The 17,630-nt window shown below is 31.4% G+C and overlaps 2 protein-coding genes across 3 annotated transcripts in view; one reads left to right on the forward strand and one right to left on the reverse strand.

Annotated features, from left to right (window-relative positions):
- LOC116767839 (elongation factor-like GTPase 1) overlaps window positions 1-17,630 on the forward strand; it is a 62,119-nt gene that overhangs the window by 42,743 nt on the left and 1,746 nt on the right. The gene's annotated exons all lie outside the window — the stretch shown is intronic.
- On the reverse strand, window positions 404-10,359 carry LOC116767842 (protein giant-lens). The gene is made up of 4 exons (XM_061523596.1): window positions 10,115-10,359; window positions 2,650-2,774; window positions 1,653-1,920; window positions 404-1,538 (listed from the first exon to the last, which is right to left on the reverse strand). The coding sequence occupies exons 1-4, from the start codon at window positions 10,298-10,300 to the stop codon at window positions 1,290-1,292; spliced, it is 828 nt and encodes a 275-aa protein (XP_061379580.1). The 5' UTR covers window positions 10,301-10,359; the 3' UTR covers window positions 404-1,289.

Below are 17,630 nucleotides of genomic sequence, written 5' to 3' on the forward strand. Positions count from 1 at the left end.
AAATATATATGTCAAAATTTTTATTGAAACTATATTAAATTGACCCTTTTTTCAATAATACTGCCTATTAATTAAAATCCAGTCATATCATTAACATGACGATTTAACGTTAGACATTATAATATGTAAAACGGTATTTTTCAGCCAGTCAACTTGTATAATTTTTCTCAGAGCAAAAATTTTTTTGGGAGCTTGCGTTAGTTATGGTAAATTCGCTAAACTTCCAAACTTTAATAACTGTTATTTGAAGATTTTATAAGTGGGCAAATTTAAGTCTATTTATTCTATAAAGTATTATTACAATTGAATTCATTTTATTAGTTACTTCAAAAGTGTTCTAGGCTTTTATGTTTCACTTCTTTAAAAAATGTTTGTCTACGCATCTATAAAAATAAACGCTAAGTTTTAATTTTTAAACATTTATTCATTTTTCTGTCAATAATTTAACTTATCTACTATACATGAAACAAATAAGGAAGACTTACCGTCATATCGGTATGATTTTACAAATATCAACATATTTCATATTTACATACATACATATGACTTCTATTAAGTGTCTCACATAAAAATCACTATTTATGTTGCCATATCTTGAACTTTTATTTTGTTTAAAAGTCGATAAAATATCAATGGAAGTTATGAATAACTTAAACATAATAACTAAAACAAAATATGGCTACAGATCCGTTATCGCATAACAAATAGACAATCATAAACACAAACAAAACAAAGAACATAAAATGTCTCCGTGACTGTATGGAAGACTCGGAACAAACTCTCAAGTCAATTATAATGACTGTATGTAACGCAACAACTACGTAAGTATGGCAAGTAAATAATTAAAATATGAAAAATAATTTAAACTAAACCATTGGAATCATGCTTACACTAATATTATTTACAAATATAACAGAAACAATACGTAATAGCAAGCTACACGTTGCAAGTATATACAAGATCGGCACTCCTCAATCTGGTAATAAATTACTTAAATATATACGATATTTGCATAAAAGTCTTAACTCGAATAAAATAAAAAGGGAATGTTCAAACCTAAAATTCTGTAAAAGTCTTCCCAGTAATAATCAGTGAGCACTTAGCAACTACTACTACTACTTAAAGCACGTTATCGTTGTTCCTAATATTTGCAAGTTATTTTTGAGGCCCTAGTATAGTTATTAATTTTTTTTTGTACTAAACAGGTAATGAGCAAATCATAAAAGCTGTCTAATTTTCAAGTTCATGTACTCTACGTACAATAAGCCTTCATATATAGTTAATATTTTTCAGTCTTTGTCCCCTACAAATCTATACGTATCAGGTGGAGGTTCTGGCATACAATAGCCATGGTATGTGCGAATATCTTCAGCAATGTACGTCACTCCTGGCAGTACCCCAGGTTCAGTGTGGTGTTTGGGGCACATATGATCTTTAGGACATTGGCAGATGGTGCTGGCATTCACCTCGTCTATTTGTTCATGACGACGCCGAGCGCTGAACAATTTACATGGTTCTTTTCTAGAGCATCGTAACCTCTGAAAACAAAAGGCAAAAACGTTATTATTTTAAAGTTACAAATTCCAGACGCATGTATAAACACATGCGACATCTGTAGGCAAAAGATGGAACTAAATAAGAAGACAACTCACGCTTTGCGGTGAACACGCGAACTGATACTGATTTCCTTGTTCCCCGCTAGGTGTCGTGTACGGCAGTTTCTTCAGTAGATACGTCATGGACTGCTTCGGACAGTGGCAGTTTACAATTTGTTGTGTAGCGTTGCTATCAGGGAAAGAATATATAATCCACGCAGCGTCCTTGAAATAACGGCATTTTGGCAGCCTCTTTACTGGCTCGCAAGTCTTATACAGGGTTGTCTTATCTGCCAGTGTATGGTTGTCGTCATCGGAGAGCTCACTGTAACAGATGGTACATATTTTACTTTATACGATATGTCTCGAGTGTACGTTTCTTTACTTATGTACATTAAACAAAAACACTCTTTTTAACGTTTTATTTTTGTACCTAAGTATAAAAAAGGTTTGTGAGCAAAAACTTGTGTACCAGTTCTTCTATTATAAGAAAACGTAATATAATGTACATATATTTTAAAACAACGACCAAAGATCGTTTACATAAGAGAAGAATCCAGATAAATGTGTAGGCAAGATATCGTACTAGAACTTGTCCATAGTTTATTCAAGAATATATACCGGTTAATACAAATCAAAGAACTAAACAAAGTATTTTAATGTGACACCGTTATCTGCCCACGTGATTGTAGGAGCCTTCCTAAGGATGATCTGCCCACGTTTGTAAACCTTTTTTTCCATAGAATTAACCTTATGACAAGTAACCTTCGGACTAAGGCCTCAACAGTTCGTTTCGTAACTTTTGCTCTGCGAAGTATCTAGCGTAGGTTTTTATTTATTTAAACACCTTCCATTACTATGCAATGAAGTAGGTAGACCCTGTTAAGATAATTTATCTATCCCACCTTAAATATATATTTTTGAATGTTACTTAATAAAAATAAAAAAATACATTTAAATTGAATGATCTATATGCATTATCAGCATTACTAAAATCTTCTGTTATTGTAAATAATTAAATGTATGGCTAAATGAATTAAATCTCAGTGCTTACCTAGAACAAGGCCTGTGCCCCAAACAGCGACACTTCCTTTCAATCCAGGGCTGCGCTGGATCGTAGAGATCCACTTTGCTGCACACTTGTCTTGGCCTGCAATCTGGTAGATCATCCTCGGAGACCTATAACATAAAAAATATACTTTAAAAACATTGCTTAAACTGTTAAGACTTACAACTTGAATGTTTTTATCCCTAACATTTAAATAAACTTAGTGTGAAAGACACTAGAAATACAAACATTACAAAAGCTTGTGTTTCTAAAAGTCTTTTATTTTATATTGACATATATGCAACGATAACATCGTCTGATATAACATCTTTGTATTTGACACGTCGCTATCGCGTTGTAAAACAATGCACAATATTTGTACGTGAAACTTCCCAATGTAGGCTTGCATATGTAATTAGTTTCTATTTTTAAAGTCAGCACGCATCAATCACTTCTTTGCATTGAAAGATTCGTAAATCATCAGGACATTTAAGTTTTAGCATGCTACGTTCAAATGTCTTATACAATAAATACCTTTGAACTATGCGTGGGAAATTCGAAATGTGTTTGACTATATTTCGCACCTGCCGCCCTTCGTGAATGAAGAAAACAGGAGTGAATTACGAGAGATCATTATAATGACGTCCGAAAGATGTTAATCATAACGATTCGTTGGATTTAACAATGAAGGGACATGTGCGTTTCAAATCCATTCACTTTTTGTGGCGAAGGTCCATCGGTCTGAGGCTTACTTCCGACCGGAAGACATGCCATTCGGCAACCTGTAGGCTGTGAGAATACTTTTTTTACCTAATATGCTTTTTCTACCGGACATTCCCTTCGGAACATAAATGCTAAGTTACAATTTTTATATAATAATTAGAAAAAAAACATTTGAATCAGAAAATAAGAACCTCTTGATATAAACAAATAAATATATATTTATAGATAGATATTAAATATAAAATAAAACTTGTCTTACATTTAAAAATTGTACACAATTTTTTTTTTTCATAAACAAAATTAGATACCTCTATATTCCTAATACAATAAAAGGCGTGAAAAACATTGGTTGTTCCGGATAGACTTCCCGTTTCTTGTGTATTGCGATGAATTTCGCGGAAACGGCCTCGGACGGATCTTTCAAAAGCCGGATATAGCCCTTTTGTGAAGCAAACAAAAAATCTCATATGGACTATACACAATGTATGGGTTGTTGACTTACTTCGTATTTTTTTTAACGGACTCCCGAATTCGGCTTGCATGCTAATGTCGCACTAAGAAAATAAGTTTTTGCTTTAGCATCACAGAATTTTTAATGTGATCAAACTTTAACGATTGTGCCATTGTTGCAATTTGGACACGTGTTTGGAATATATTACGAGTAATAAATAATGAAAAGATAACATCTGCACACCTTTCTGGATACAAATAAGAAATGATAATAATCGTTCAATCGAGAGATAAAAAGATGTTAGGTATTATCTGAAACAGAATCGTTTAGTATAAATCAAAGTAACGATTGTAACGGAACACGAGACACATTTCTAACTATCGCGTGGTTAATTTGCCCCTTTGCATAAGTCGAGATAACGACGTTCACGAAATTAACCAATTATTCTGTGGTATCACTCATCGGATGTAATTTTTTCAAATGTTTAAAGCCTGACTGACGGTCTTGTGTTCGTTTTTGGTTCATTTTTTCTTTGTATCCCAATACACAATTATTGGTATAAATCGTCGCACAAAATGGTGAAGTCGAAAATGCTTACATGATCACGTCTGGCAGCAATTGAAATTATACTTTCTCGATATGGTATAGAAACTATTTTACATGGTGTTTGTCGGAAGATGGTCGTGTTTTCGCTTGAAGGCAGTGGGGGGTTCGGGGACTGAGGTATCCGGTGTGAACAGGTGGCGTGCCGCGCCCACTCTAATCTGTGCCCGAACGACCTTCCACAACCTTTCAAGTACGCCTAACCCTATGTGGGCACACGCCTATACTATTTCTTTTTTAGTATTTTTTAATTAAGGAACACTGACAAAATAAGCAGAATATTTCATTTCAAATATAAGTGGTAAAAATAAATTTAAAACGTATAAAAACCTAGGTATGTGGTAGAACACAAACAAGCCCTCCTAACTGTAATATAAATATCATTATGCCCAAAACAATACGTATTATAAAACTTAGCTGGTATCATTTTTCTGTTTGTCAGAACACACTACACTACACTACATACATTAATCGGATTTCTAGCTAAAAGTTCCAACAATATTCAAATTGCATCCTTATAAATGTCGCTTGCGTCCTTCGTTTCCTTGAACTTAATTTGCATCTACATATACGATTGAAAAGGGTTTATAATAACTCATAAACGCTATCCTTATAAATTGGTACTATCAATTCGGTCTCGGTTAGTTATAATACTAATACGATACAGCCTTAAGCGATGGACAGCGGACCTAAAAATAGAAGATTATTACGAGCATAATATATTGTACGTAAAGGCCAATTTCGCATGAAGTGTATATACATAAGTCTTGCCCGCTGTGGAACACAGGTAGCCAAAAACAAATTACTAATGCGTAATAGCTTATTGCCGGGAGCCAAATATTATTTATTACAAGTGTAATTAGCCGGCGTTCAGAGCTTTCGGCGTTTCAACATCCGTCTCGCGAACGTGTACCTCTTGTGTTTTTAAATTAGTTCACATCCTCTTGTACGGTGGATTTAATTTGTGAGGAAGACGATTATTAATTCAAAGGAAATTGCCCTTCACTTAAGACTTATTAGTGCGAATTTTGACGGGAGCTTCATCATATGAATTAATTTAAAATTATCAATCATGGACGTATCTCGGATTGTTCTGATAAATGTTATGTTATTACTGTGGCTGAATATTTGCATTCAAAATTAGTTATTTACAGTATGTAATGAAATTGAAAAATGAAAAAACTTTTGTATTTTTATTACATTTGCTGGAATAAAGTCGACAATATTCTTATAATATATGAACTAATTCTCAATATGCATTTCTTAGAAGTTTTTTAAGGTCTTCATCTTCATTTAGAAAACATTTTTATAACATATTTTTTATTGTTAGTGTTGCTTTAAAAGACTTCAACGACTTGAAATCCAAGCCTTTACTAACAATACTTGCGATTTACTTAGAATGCTTCGAACTAAATCTTGAGACGACTATGCAAGTGTAATAAAATGTGAATGTCTTAAATATCTTATCATCTTATTTATTTTCATCATTTTTATGCATAATATTGTATTCATGTATTTTAATATGAAAGCGGTTCTCATATAACAGTATGTTGTTTCATTGTGACGGTATCCGGAGTAATTCAAAACGCACGTGTCCTATTGAGGATGCCCCCAGCTTATGATCTAAAGGGGATCTTCAATGTATGGTAGATGTCCACCGCTATAGAATTGTCAGTCATGTCTTTAAGTATAAGTCTTGCACGATCGCGTCTTAATAGAAATTTAATCAAATTGCTAAAACATCTTAATAAATTTCGAATGTCCTTAAAAATAAGATCTATTCGAAAGACAAAATAACTATGTCAATAAATATTTAGTTTTGGGTCGTTTGTTAAAAATAAAGCAATAAAACAAGCATCGTATTCAAGTTTTTTTTCATTCTTTTTGGTCGCGTAACGCAGGTGCTGTTTTGAGTGTTGGTCTTATTGGGACATTTTTTACATCTTACTCTTTTGTACCTCTTTTGAGTTATTTATCTATATTTTATTCTTTTTTTACTTTTACGACCTATCCGTTCTATGAAGCTAGATTTATATACAGAATTTATTTTCACTGTGAACAACATTTAAACCACATTATTAATTAATTACGTAATATTTTATTGTACTTTATGTAATATTTTGCTGTCAGAAATTTTAAATGAGCTTTTCAAAACAGTCAACTTTATCTATGCTTGAATTTGAACAGCATTCCGAGCACTGGTGCCTCCTTCACCAACGACGTTTTTAACTCGATGCCATCCCGAGGTCACTTTTTACATTCACTCGTGCCAGTCACGCTATTTGTCCGATACGACCCGCGGAAAAAGCCTTAATCAGCTTATTACATAGGGATTTGATTGCTTCTATATGATGAGTCAGCTTTCAATGGGTATTTTAGGTTTTGAAAATGTTAATCAGGTATTACATTTATTAAGTCCAATAGTCTTATGAAAAAAAAATCTAATAGTCCTAAAGAAGACTTCTCAAGTTGAAAGTATATTTGATTTTAGGACTGTATTTATATATAGTTGCTTTTTGAAACGCCGAATTGTTATCTCTTCAACGTCCGCTTCGTTTATTGCCTTTCATCGTATATATGTATAATATATAGCGGGTGAAAAATTGAAATGACTATTTTAGAATTAGAAATAGGTAATGTATATTTTTATGACCTTTTATCCACATTGACTCTTCATTTAGACTGTCTCTAAGTACCCGGTATTACATATATTTATCACAAAGCGCTTGTTAGAGTTGAATTTTAAAAATATAACAATTAGGTATAGATATTTTTAGGATAAATTTTAAAGAATGAAAAAAATTACCTTTTTCATTATAAAAACTTGTTTGAATTTTTTTTTTTTATAAATGGAGTTATTAAATTTTTTGTTAAAAAGTTCAATGAATTGAAGGCTATGAAGGAACTATTTGGTAAAGAACATTATAATGTGAAAATGCGATTAATTTTCACATATTTTTTACAAGTAAACTTTTTTTATTTACTGATATAATACGAATGATATAAAAGAGACTAACTGTCGTTGATTTTGATAATATCTTATCATGTTTATAAATCATAATATACTCCTAGTATATAGATATTTTGTGCGTCCACACCCTATCAAAACCTATTACGTTAAAATGATTGATGAATTTACCAAATCGATCCTTTCCAATATCCGTTAACTTGACAGTAGGTGTAATATAATAAATATGTTTTAGAGTTAATTTTAATTCTAAAACACCAGTGATATCACTAGGTATATATAATTACTTGTTAACTCCATATTATTATTAGAAGTCATATAGAAATAATACGTTAATAAGTTGAGGTGTACTGAATCTGTGTAATTTTTTTCTAGGGCCTAAATCGCAACAGCAATAGTCTAATATATTATGATAGTGAAATTGCATAGCCATTATTCTATTGAGGCGTGTAGTGACATTGAGTTGGGTTCTAATTTTAATGATTTCATCCGTTCCGTTTCTCGTGTGAATTAAATATAAAATATACATTAATTATACAAACGTATTGTGAATCGTGATAGAAATTTGTACTCACATTACTCTATATTGAATAAACGAGAATACGGTGGCATTAGGTATTTTTGAAACTGCACTCTCGATTGAAGATTTAAATATTAAATCATCCTAACTTTTATATTACAAAAGAAATAATTCCAAATATCCTTCAATAACAAAACTATCGTACTGCGCTTGTGTTGACTTTATTTTAAGTGACAACTGACTTGACAATTTAATCATGAATTGTGTCTGGTATCAAAAGAGTTCTTTATGAAGAAGCAGGTGATCATTGACCAGCACCCTCCTGCGGTTATGTCATTCACAGAATTTCTTTTGTTTATTTGTCGGTTCTTTCGTTCTTCTTTCCGTTTTGTAACAATCCCTGCCGCCACTTGAAACAAGCTTTTTTGTGTATCCATTGTTAAGATTTTCAAACTATAAGATATAATATACATCTTTGTATGTTTATGTTAAATCCAATTGAATTATCATTACAAGCGTAACTTATATTTTAATATCGTATATAAAAAAATTATTACTAACTATAAAATTCCATTCCGCTACACTAAAACGGTTACCGTTACGAATGTGTTTAAATCCAATCATACATTAAAAGATATATTTTTAACCAAATAGCATTCACTGGCCGGGAAGCCTCGGTCGTAAGTCATCAAAACTGTCAAGATAAGAATGAGTGAATGAACACCTGCGACTACCAGTGTTACGCATTCTCCTACACGGGCGTGCACCAGCTGCCTATTACAATACAGCATTTAATAACATACAAAATATTCAAATATTTCCACTCTATTTCATATATCATACAGATCATTTTTATATATCAAAATATCGACACTTGATGCCATAATAGCTTCCATTATATCGCGGCCAAGTTGGAGCGATTATCTTCATGGATCGACTTTAGAATTAGGCATAATAATATGATTAACTTTGTTTTTAAAATATTACTTACAATAATTGACATCCGTGACTCGTAACTTTTGGATCTCATATCACTATACACTGGTTTAGATTTTAATTGAATCGATATATTTTATTTACCATGTTAGCTAATATAATATTTTGATCTTACTATGTATAAACAACAATAACTTTAGTATTAAATATTATCTACTCGATTTCCTCTTTAAATTGTTAGTCACATCTGATATATGGTAGATTTTTTTTTGTCTTAATTGATCTAATTGTTGGGCTCCTTTCATAGAATCACTCGTGCATGTGACTAATGTGTGTACGTTTCGTAGATATAAAACGATGGTACCTGATACTCCAGGAAAAGGCTCGGATATTTAAAATATTTTCTACACAATCGAACGAGTTCCTAGAGTTTAGTTAAGAATGTGTTCTCAGTAATTTTGTTCACTAATAAATGTGGTATGTGTTATGAAAAAGCATCGCGTCTATAAAGCTTTCTTAATATTTTCGTGGAAAACATTTTGGGATGTGAAAAAAAAATCACAATTAAGTTGAAGCACCAAAAAAGTATTGATAGATAATCAATAGATTCTTCTTATATATGTATTAAATTTATAATAGTTCTAATTATTAATTAACATGACAAGTACAGCTGTTTCAAGATCGTTGTTCGATTGCAATAGTCTGCATTTGTGGCTCGTCTTACACATAGCTAAGTTACTTTATATATTATATAATGTTTAACCGCACGTACGCAAAGGTTAGTTAAAGGAATTATATAATTAACATCTATATTCATTTATTTCTATGATCTCGATATAATAACAGCTTTCGCGCCAATACATCCAAATACATTGAGAATTTTTAGTTATACGAACTCATTCTATCATTCCGTGTATTAGATCTGCTTATGCCAATTCAAAAAACCACAGAAGTGACAACGGTTTCTTATAATATGATAAATGTATTCATTAAACCGTTGTCGGGTAAACTGACAAGTTTTGCCGGCGATTTTAAAGCAAATCGTTTAAATAATAAACAATACTTTATAACGTGAATTGCAAACTTGAATAAGCCATTTAGCTATTACTGTTCAATGCAAATAATGGACCATATTACGTTTATTAATAACGATTTCGTTATTGAAATATCACGCATTATTGGGACAAAAAGATATGCAATTCTAGTTGATAGACATGTAGCAATTACTACGTATAACCATTCCATACAAACAAAAAAGAAGAAGACTTACTCCAGTTTGGTAGAGAATCTTTAAACCATTCTTCTGTTGGGTCCGTCTGTGAGGCAGCAGTGGAAGTTTGTCGGGTCTTCGTATATGGATCTCTCCGGAAGGTCGGAAGGCTTCCAGGGGTGTCCGTATAACAGCACGAACGCTGGCCAACACGCACGCAACCAGAAGAGTGGCTAACACTTGCATGTTCACTGTCACTGAACGATTCGGGCGAGTTGATTGCGGGTCGGGCTTGAACTGAGCCGGCGCGCCGAGGCAGGTACCACTTAGCCTACGCGCCCGGTAAAACAACCTCCTATAGCGAACGACGCTCTTTGGTACTTACAGATTAAGCTAATTCATGATAACCGTCAAAATAAAACTTACAACTCATTTCATTTTAACGTAGATTTAAGTTTACAAATGTTTTTTATTAGGAAAAAACATTTTAAAAATTACAATTTGTTCTGAATTTGTCACTAAATCGATGTAATAATTTTTTGTATATGCGTATATTATTTTAAAAACGAATGACCATTACAATGTGTACTATGTATTATGTGTTCATGGAATCTTCCACGTATCAAGAATGTTGGGTCGCGCTCGGGTTGACTTCCTACCGACGATGTTTTTTTTACACAATCTTGTTGCTCGACTCTAAAGACACGTTCACATCAACGTTAAGCTAAAATTAAGTAGGTCTAAGTTATATAATATGTTCTCGATATACTACCTAGTAAATACTAATGCATTTCTGCCATCTAATTTTAATATCAATAGAATTGAATAGTGAATTGTTATATTTGTTTGGTCATAATACTATGGATCAGTGGATACCATCAGATATTCCATTCAACTTCAAAAACAATTTTACAACCCCACTCGAAAGACAATGGTCTTACAATAATTCTTCGTAACGAACAGCAAACAGTTCCAGTTATTGTTTCCGAACGTATTTCAAGGCGAGCCGTTAACTGGAATTGGAAATTGTCAATGTAATGGTACCTTAAGTTATCTTCCGTCTCTCTCGCTCCCATTCACTGTCCTCTCACATCAATGAACTGCTTCTTATGAATGAATGGACAGTCGCCATAGTACTATGTATATATGTATATTTTATATGAATGTAAGTGTGGTGGCACGTGGTTACAAGTTTTTTTTTCTCACGATGGTATTTTTTTTAATCAGATTCGAATTTTGTCAGAATTCTTAACGCTATTCTCTTTATTATTCTAAGTTTCCGATATAATCCGATTATTTCTATTTAGTTGGCCTCTTGTTTTAAGATCTCCAAACCCTTTTTGACATTGCATGTATCCACTAGCTTTATTTTTTTTCTAACTAGCAGTTCTTTTTAACTGTATTTTTTATTAGTAAAAGCTTACGGATCCCACTTTAATACATAATAAAAGTAACAAAAAAATAAATTAAAGAGGATATGTAAAAAAAAAATCTACAAACATTTTACTTTATTAAAAAAAAGATAAACAAATTCAGAGGAAGTTTAGTGTCTGATGCATTCAAGCACCTACATATATATTCCTTAACTGCATATCAGCACACGTCAGTCAAATACCGATAGCTGAGTAGAGATCTACTCAAAATTTCCCATGCCATGCTAACAATGCCCACTCGAAACTCAAGTGGCCATCCTTTTTTGCACCTCATAGAGTATAGGCACGCGTATCCATTGTCCATCCCTTAGTGATTGTTTTGTTCTTTACTTAGAAGTGATGTATCCGGTCATATTTAATGTACCACCTTAACACGTCCAGCTGATAAAAGGTTTATTGTTCATGTCTTGTTTTAAGATTTGGGATTATCGTTTGTTTTGAAATATTTTCTGAAATGGTAATCGATCAGTGTACGGTTCTTGATATTATTTTAAATATTAATAATATTTCAAAAAAATGTTGAAATAAAATATGTTCTCGCTATAATAATTTTGTATAATATTCCTGTTCATTATTAATTTAATACACTTTGTCATTTTTCTACCGAATCAAGACTCATTCGTTAGTTGAAAGCATCTTATCCTATTCTAATGGCTTCTAAGAAGTTAATTTTGATAGACATGAAAACTTTTAATAAATCCTTTGTGTTCAATTACTTCAATACCTTTGTTCGGTATAGTTTTTAACATTTATAGTATTTTAGAAAATTGGTTACCTTTTGGCTGGTATTACATATATTAAAAAAAGTGCAGCAGTTTAGTTTTATTTCATAAAACTCAGCCCTCAAAAAATCTTCATTAGGTACTACCGTCAGTTAATTTTCAAAATCCTTTGAAATGTGATTAAATCATAAAAAAGTGAAATAAAGATTCTCAAAAACGATGATTAATCCCAAATGAAACTCTTAATATGACAATAAATTTTTACAATAATAAAATTTTTTTGACCGTCTAAAAGTGCCGTTGATACATCCCTTTTATGGGCACTAATTACAATAACATAACTTTTTATGTTTAACGTTCTTCAGTTACTAAAATTATTTTATCTCTTTTTAAATTTAAACTTACATAATTTATAAGAACATTAATAGTGAGACAATAAAATGAAACGACCGTTGTTTTTATTATTAGGTATTGAAGATTTAGTTTAATTTGAGACGTCTAAATAATGTTTTTGATAACCTTATAATTGTTCAATTATTTTATGTGATATTTTAAAATTTATATTCAATCATAAACATAAATGATTATTAAAATGAATAAGTAATAAAGAAGTATTAATTTTTTCCCATAGAAAAATGCGGAAACAAAGAATATGTATGATAAAATAAAAGGTATGATCCTTAAGTATTCCATGTGAGTTCCACGTGTAAAAATCACAATCCTAAGTCAAGACGGTCATAAGTCGTATTATAAAACATTAAGGCATAAAATATCATTCAAAAAAAAATTTTTTTTAATATTTTTTTTTTCTTACGATTAATTAAAATGTCTATACAATATCCATCGTCAAAAACATAGCTATTTTCAAAAAGCTCTTTATAGGACTAAGCTTTTCTGGAAGCGTATTTTTATTTTGTTTTTCAAATTTATCCTAAAAAAATTCCGTATTAGTTTATAATACAGAAATTATTTTTCTTTACGTATGAAGTCTGCGTCTACCTCATCGATAATCCAACAAATTCGTCCCATTATTCATTTATTCTAATAGCATGGCGTTGATGTGAAAATAATTTTAAACGTTGAAATGGAGCGTACGAGGAATTTTTATTGTTAAATATTATTCTATATAAATAATTGGCTATTTCCCTCAACTTCACCAACCATGTAGTATACATGATTAGATCAACAAAAAATTCAAAAATTTAAAGTGTATTTTATCGATTCCGACTACAATTCTTTTAAACAATCTGCTTAATAGATTTTTCGAGAACAAAAGTACTTCCAACCATCCAGTTAAATTACAAAATTATTTGTTGTAATATAAAATATATATATTTTATATAATTCAGCTATTAATTCATTAATATAATCATCCAATTAATGGTTCTATTTTACATTTAACTGAAAGTTCTTATAAAAATTCAAGCAACAATAACTCGTAATTCCAATGTTAAAGTCACAATCAGTGCTATTTTAGCTGTATCCATAAGTCCACGTGGATGTATCTCCCACGTGTAACCTCCATAAGGCGCCATTGATAACCCCAAAATAGAATAAAATCACCATCTCATCAAACGAATACAACTGCACGACAATCAACTACTATTAATACATTGATAAATTTTAATAAACAGTGCAATTAGTTTACGTCATTACCTATTTAATGTTGTTAGTAATCCACATACCCACGAATTTCTATTTTCAATCCTATGTAACAACCGCCAGTTTGACCTTACTACACTTGCAATGTCATGATGGTATGAATAATTCCATATACATACATGAATAAGGATATTGAGCTAAACATAATGTTATTTTTACGGCGTTATTGAAAATATATCTGTTTTCAAAGCAAACAAATAAGTCTATGTAACAAAATAAATCTCGGACGGCTTATTTTTCTGAAATTTTCGTAGACATCGTCCCAATACAACCGTGCTTTTAGATATACGATATCAAAATGGTTTCTTTCTGTCAAATCATCTGCTGTGTCGATACCAGCATGTATTGCGGTGTGCAATTTGTCACCGGCAAGACGACAGTAAAAAGTCGGTCATTACGTTTTTCTCCCTTCCCGTCGACCGTTTCCCGTCACGATAACGAATAACATAAAAACAAAATCCGATCGGATCTTGAGGATATTCCATAATAACACGTCTCAAGTAATATCTTAAGAATAAATTTAAAAATAAATATTTTAAGATACTTTTAGGGAATTAGTGCTTCGGAAATACTTTTGTAGAATCCATAGTAATTAATTTTTTATATTGTTTTACTTCACAATTTTGCCCGCAATTTAATAATAAATATTTTTCATTAACTGCTAGGGCTTGTTGTTAAATAGAATGTTGGTTAAGTATATGTAAAATAATAAGAGTCTAAATGGATAGATTCCATCGAGTCTAGTTTCTAATGACCTCGTTTTTGTACACCAAAGACTGGCGAAACAAGCTCCAGGTCCTCTTAATGTTATAGTAATAGGTAATGGAACTGGTATCTACTAAGGAAGTGTTAAAATATTCTGTGTTAATCTAATACAGTTGTTTATTACCGAAAATTTGTTGTTTATAAATTTTTAAGGACAACACCAGCACATGATGGCTGTATATAGTAAATTTATTGTTAGAATTTTATACATAAGTATATATCCAAGAGTCGATTTGTCCAATTAAATTGTGTTATATTTCCTCGTACGTTTGTTCGCTGCATTTATTTACCGTTCCGTTACATACAAACGGAGCTTGTAAGCTTATTATAAGATGTTTTTCTGAAGCGACGGATGTTTGCGGTACAACACTATATGATGCAGCAATAAATCGGTACTCCTACGAAGGTCGCATTCATTAAGGACGATTGTAGATATACAATTACAAGCGCGTGTTACTATTACAATTAGAACTGTCTTGCATCATCTCGAAAAACGTGATGCCGTTCTTTGTTGCAAACAATTCTAACCGAATCTTTAATTTGATAAGATTCCTATCTTAAGTATAATCTGTTTCGTTACTAGCAACGAATTGTGCTCTCGGTTTTTTTTTTATTGTATATAGTGAATGATGTTTTTGTTTTTATTTCGTTATGTTTTAACAAGCTTGGGTGGTAAGCGGATGTCGCGGGAACAACATACCTCCGAGACCACGATACTCGACTATATCGGCCACAAGGCAACGGTGCCTGTACTTCACGACATTGCGGAATTTACTGCATGAATATAAACTATATAGTTGTAATTATTATTATAGTTGCTATGTTCTTTATAACCTCCATAACATAATCAATTAAATTCATTCAATTTTTATGAGTGTGTATTTCTTTAAAGTATCTTAATAATAAACTATCAATATAGACAATATTATTCCAAAACAAATATGTATTCTTAATTTAAAAAACGTATCATCGAAATCATAGATGGAACTATATCAGATACACAAACCCTTTTTGTTGAAACAATAGCAGTCCAAAAATAAAATTGATTGGAAAACTAAACTTTGCACTTAAAAATCGGTAATAGCAAATAATTTCAGTTAAAATAATCAGCGAAATTGAAACCCTCCTTCCGTTACTGTATGAATTGCTTACATAATTTTTATACAATGTTTCATCATGTCCAGGATTTCTGTAATATAATATTACGTAAAATTTTGTGACAGCGGAAAATATTATGCGTTCGCTCGCGCAATATTGATAAGTACTTATGGAATACATTTTTCATTTGTCACAAGTGTCTTACACGAGCAAACAAAATTGAGATGTAATGAGCGTTGAGCCGAAAAAATCTTACCCTCGATATGTGAGGTATTCTTTATATGACAATAAATTGGTTGATTAATAATTTTATCCTAACTCATTACTTCGATCCCAGTATTATCTACGACCATTGGCTTAGGTTAAAACGTCTCGCACCAATATGAAAATATAATACCAAGCTTTCTATGTAACCGCGCGATAAAAACATTTTTTTATTTCTCAACCATAACACTAACGGTAAATTTTTTTCTTCTCTTGGTTTATATAAGGCAATTATATTATTTACAAAACGAAACCACAGGAAATGGGCTCCCGACCGATTCGGATCGCACACAGCATTTCTAACGTCAACGTCGTTCCAGCTAATAACACAATTCTACAAATAAAAAGGCAAAATAACCAACAGACGTGGCTATAGGTATAGGTGAATTAAAAGATCTCTCCTTTTATTTGAAATAACCAAAGGCAACGATTGAATATTTAGAATAAAATAAATGTTTAGTCATAATTTTAAAACCATTCGCTTTCGCTAAAGAATATTTTCATTATTCCTTATTACATTATATTTTCATGCGTAGTGTTTAATTTTTTGAAAATTATATGCGTTTTATTAATTTTTTGTACTTTTATTACCAACCAGGAACTAACTAAACCAGAGCCGCAGAGAATTTTTTTTTTTTTATTGTTATTATAACAAATATGTATTATAACAAATTTAATGAAAAAATCTTTATTTTAATATCAAATAAATTTCATACTTTTCCTAAACAGAATTATGCCATTCTTTGCCATAACAAAATCGTTTAAGAATCGCTAACAACATATGTATGATTTTTAAACATCTACATCAAGAATTGTGTTACTTCAACAGAAATAGGTACGGAATAGTTTAGCCTAGACTAATAAAAAATATCCGATATTAAGGGATTAAGACCAAATAATTAAGTTACCTAATAAAATACTTTATGTCGTGAGTATGTAAACATTAATTCGACTATTTACATTTATTTTTTTAGATACATTGAATTTATTTTGCTGTTTTCTATAAACTATTCGTCAATACGTCATCTAAAATGAGCATTCCTTTTTAAATAACGAACTACCATAATAATCACTTTTTAAACTAACCTCAGACATGCGCGCCTTAATAGCTCCAGTCATTGTAATATTACATATTTACTGCCATTCACGCTGTTCGAGTAACTCAGATCAGTTCAGATTACTCTTATAAGATAATTCTTGTTGGTTTTTAGATATGTGATTATTTAACAAATACTACCTCAATGTTATGCTCTACATAAAACAATCACAGAACGTTTCAATAACATCAAAAATGGCTTTTTGTGTTTCATCCGTATTTTATTGTTACCTCGTAAAGGGTTTAATTTTTAATTCCTTGAAGGTAATTTGTAGGTATAATAAAACCGTAATGCTGGCTTATTTTAATAGCAGCTAAATGTAAAACACTAGATGTGAGTTAACATAGTTTTATTATATTAATCTATTGAACATTATTGGGATTAGAGATCTTTGTTTTACACCTTGTCATCGGTGACAGGCCTCTGAGTCCACTTTGACACAGCTCTCTCTTATTATTGATATATTTGTCCTAACCGGAGGCCTCACTGCATCTCATCGGACGTGACAAATTGAACCGGATGCACGCCCGTGACC

This window comes from Danaus plexippus, chromosome 19 (genome assembly GCF_018135715.1).
Source record: "Danaus plexippus chromosome 19, MEX_DaPlex, whole genome shotgun sequence".
Classification (NCBI taxonomy): domain Eukaryota; kingdom Metazoa; phylum Arthropoda; class Insecta; order Lepidoptera; family Nymphalidae; genus Danaus; species Danaus plexippus.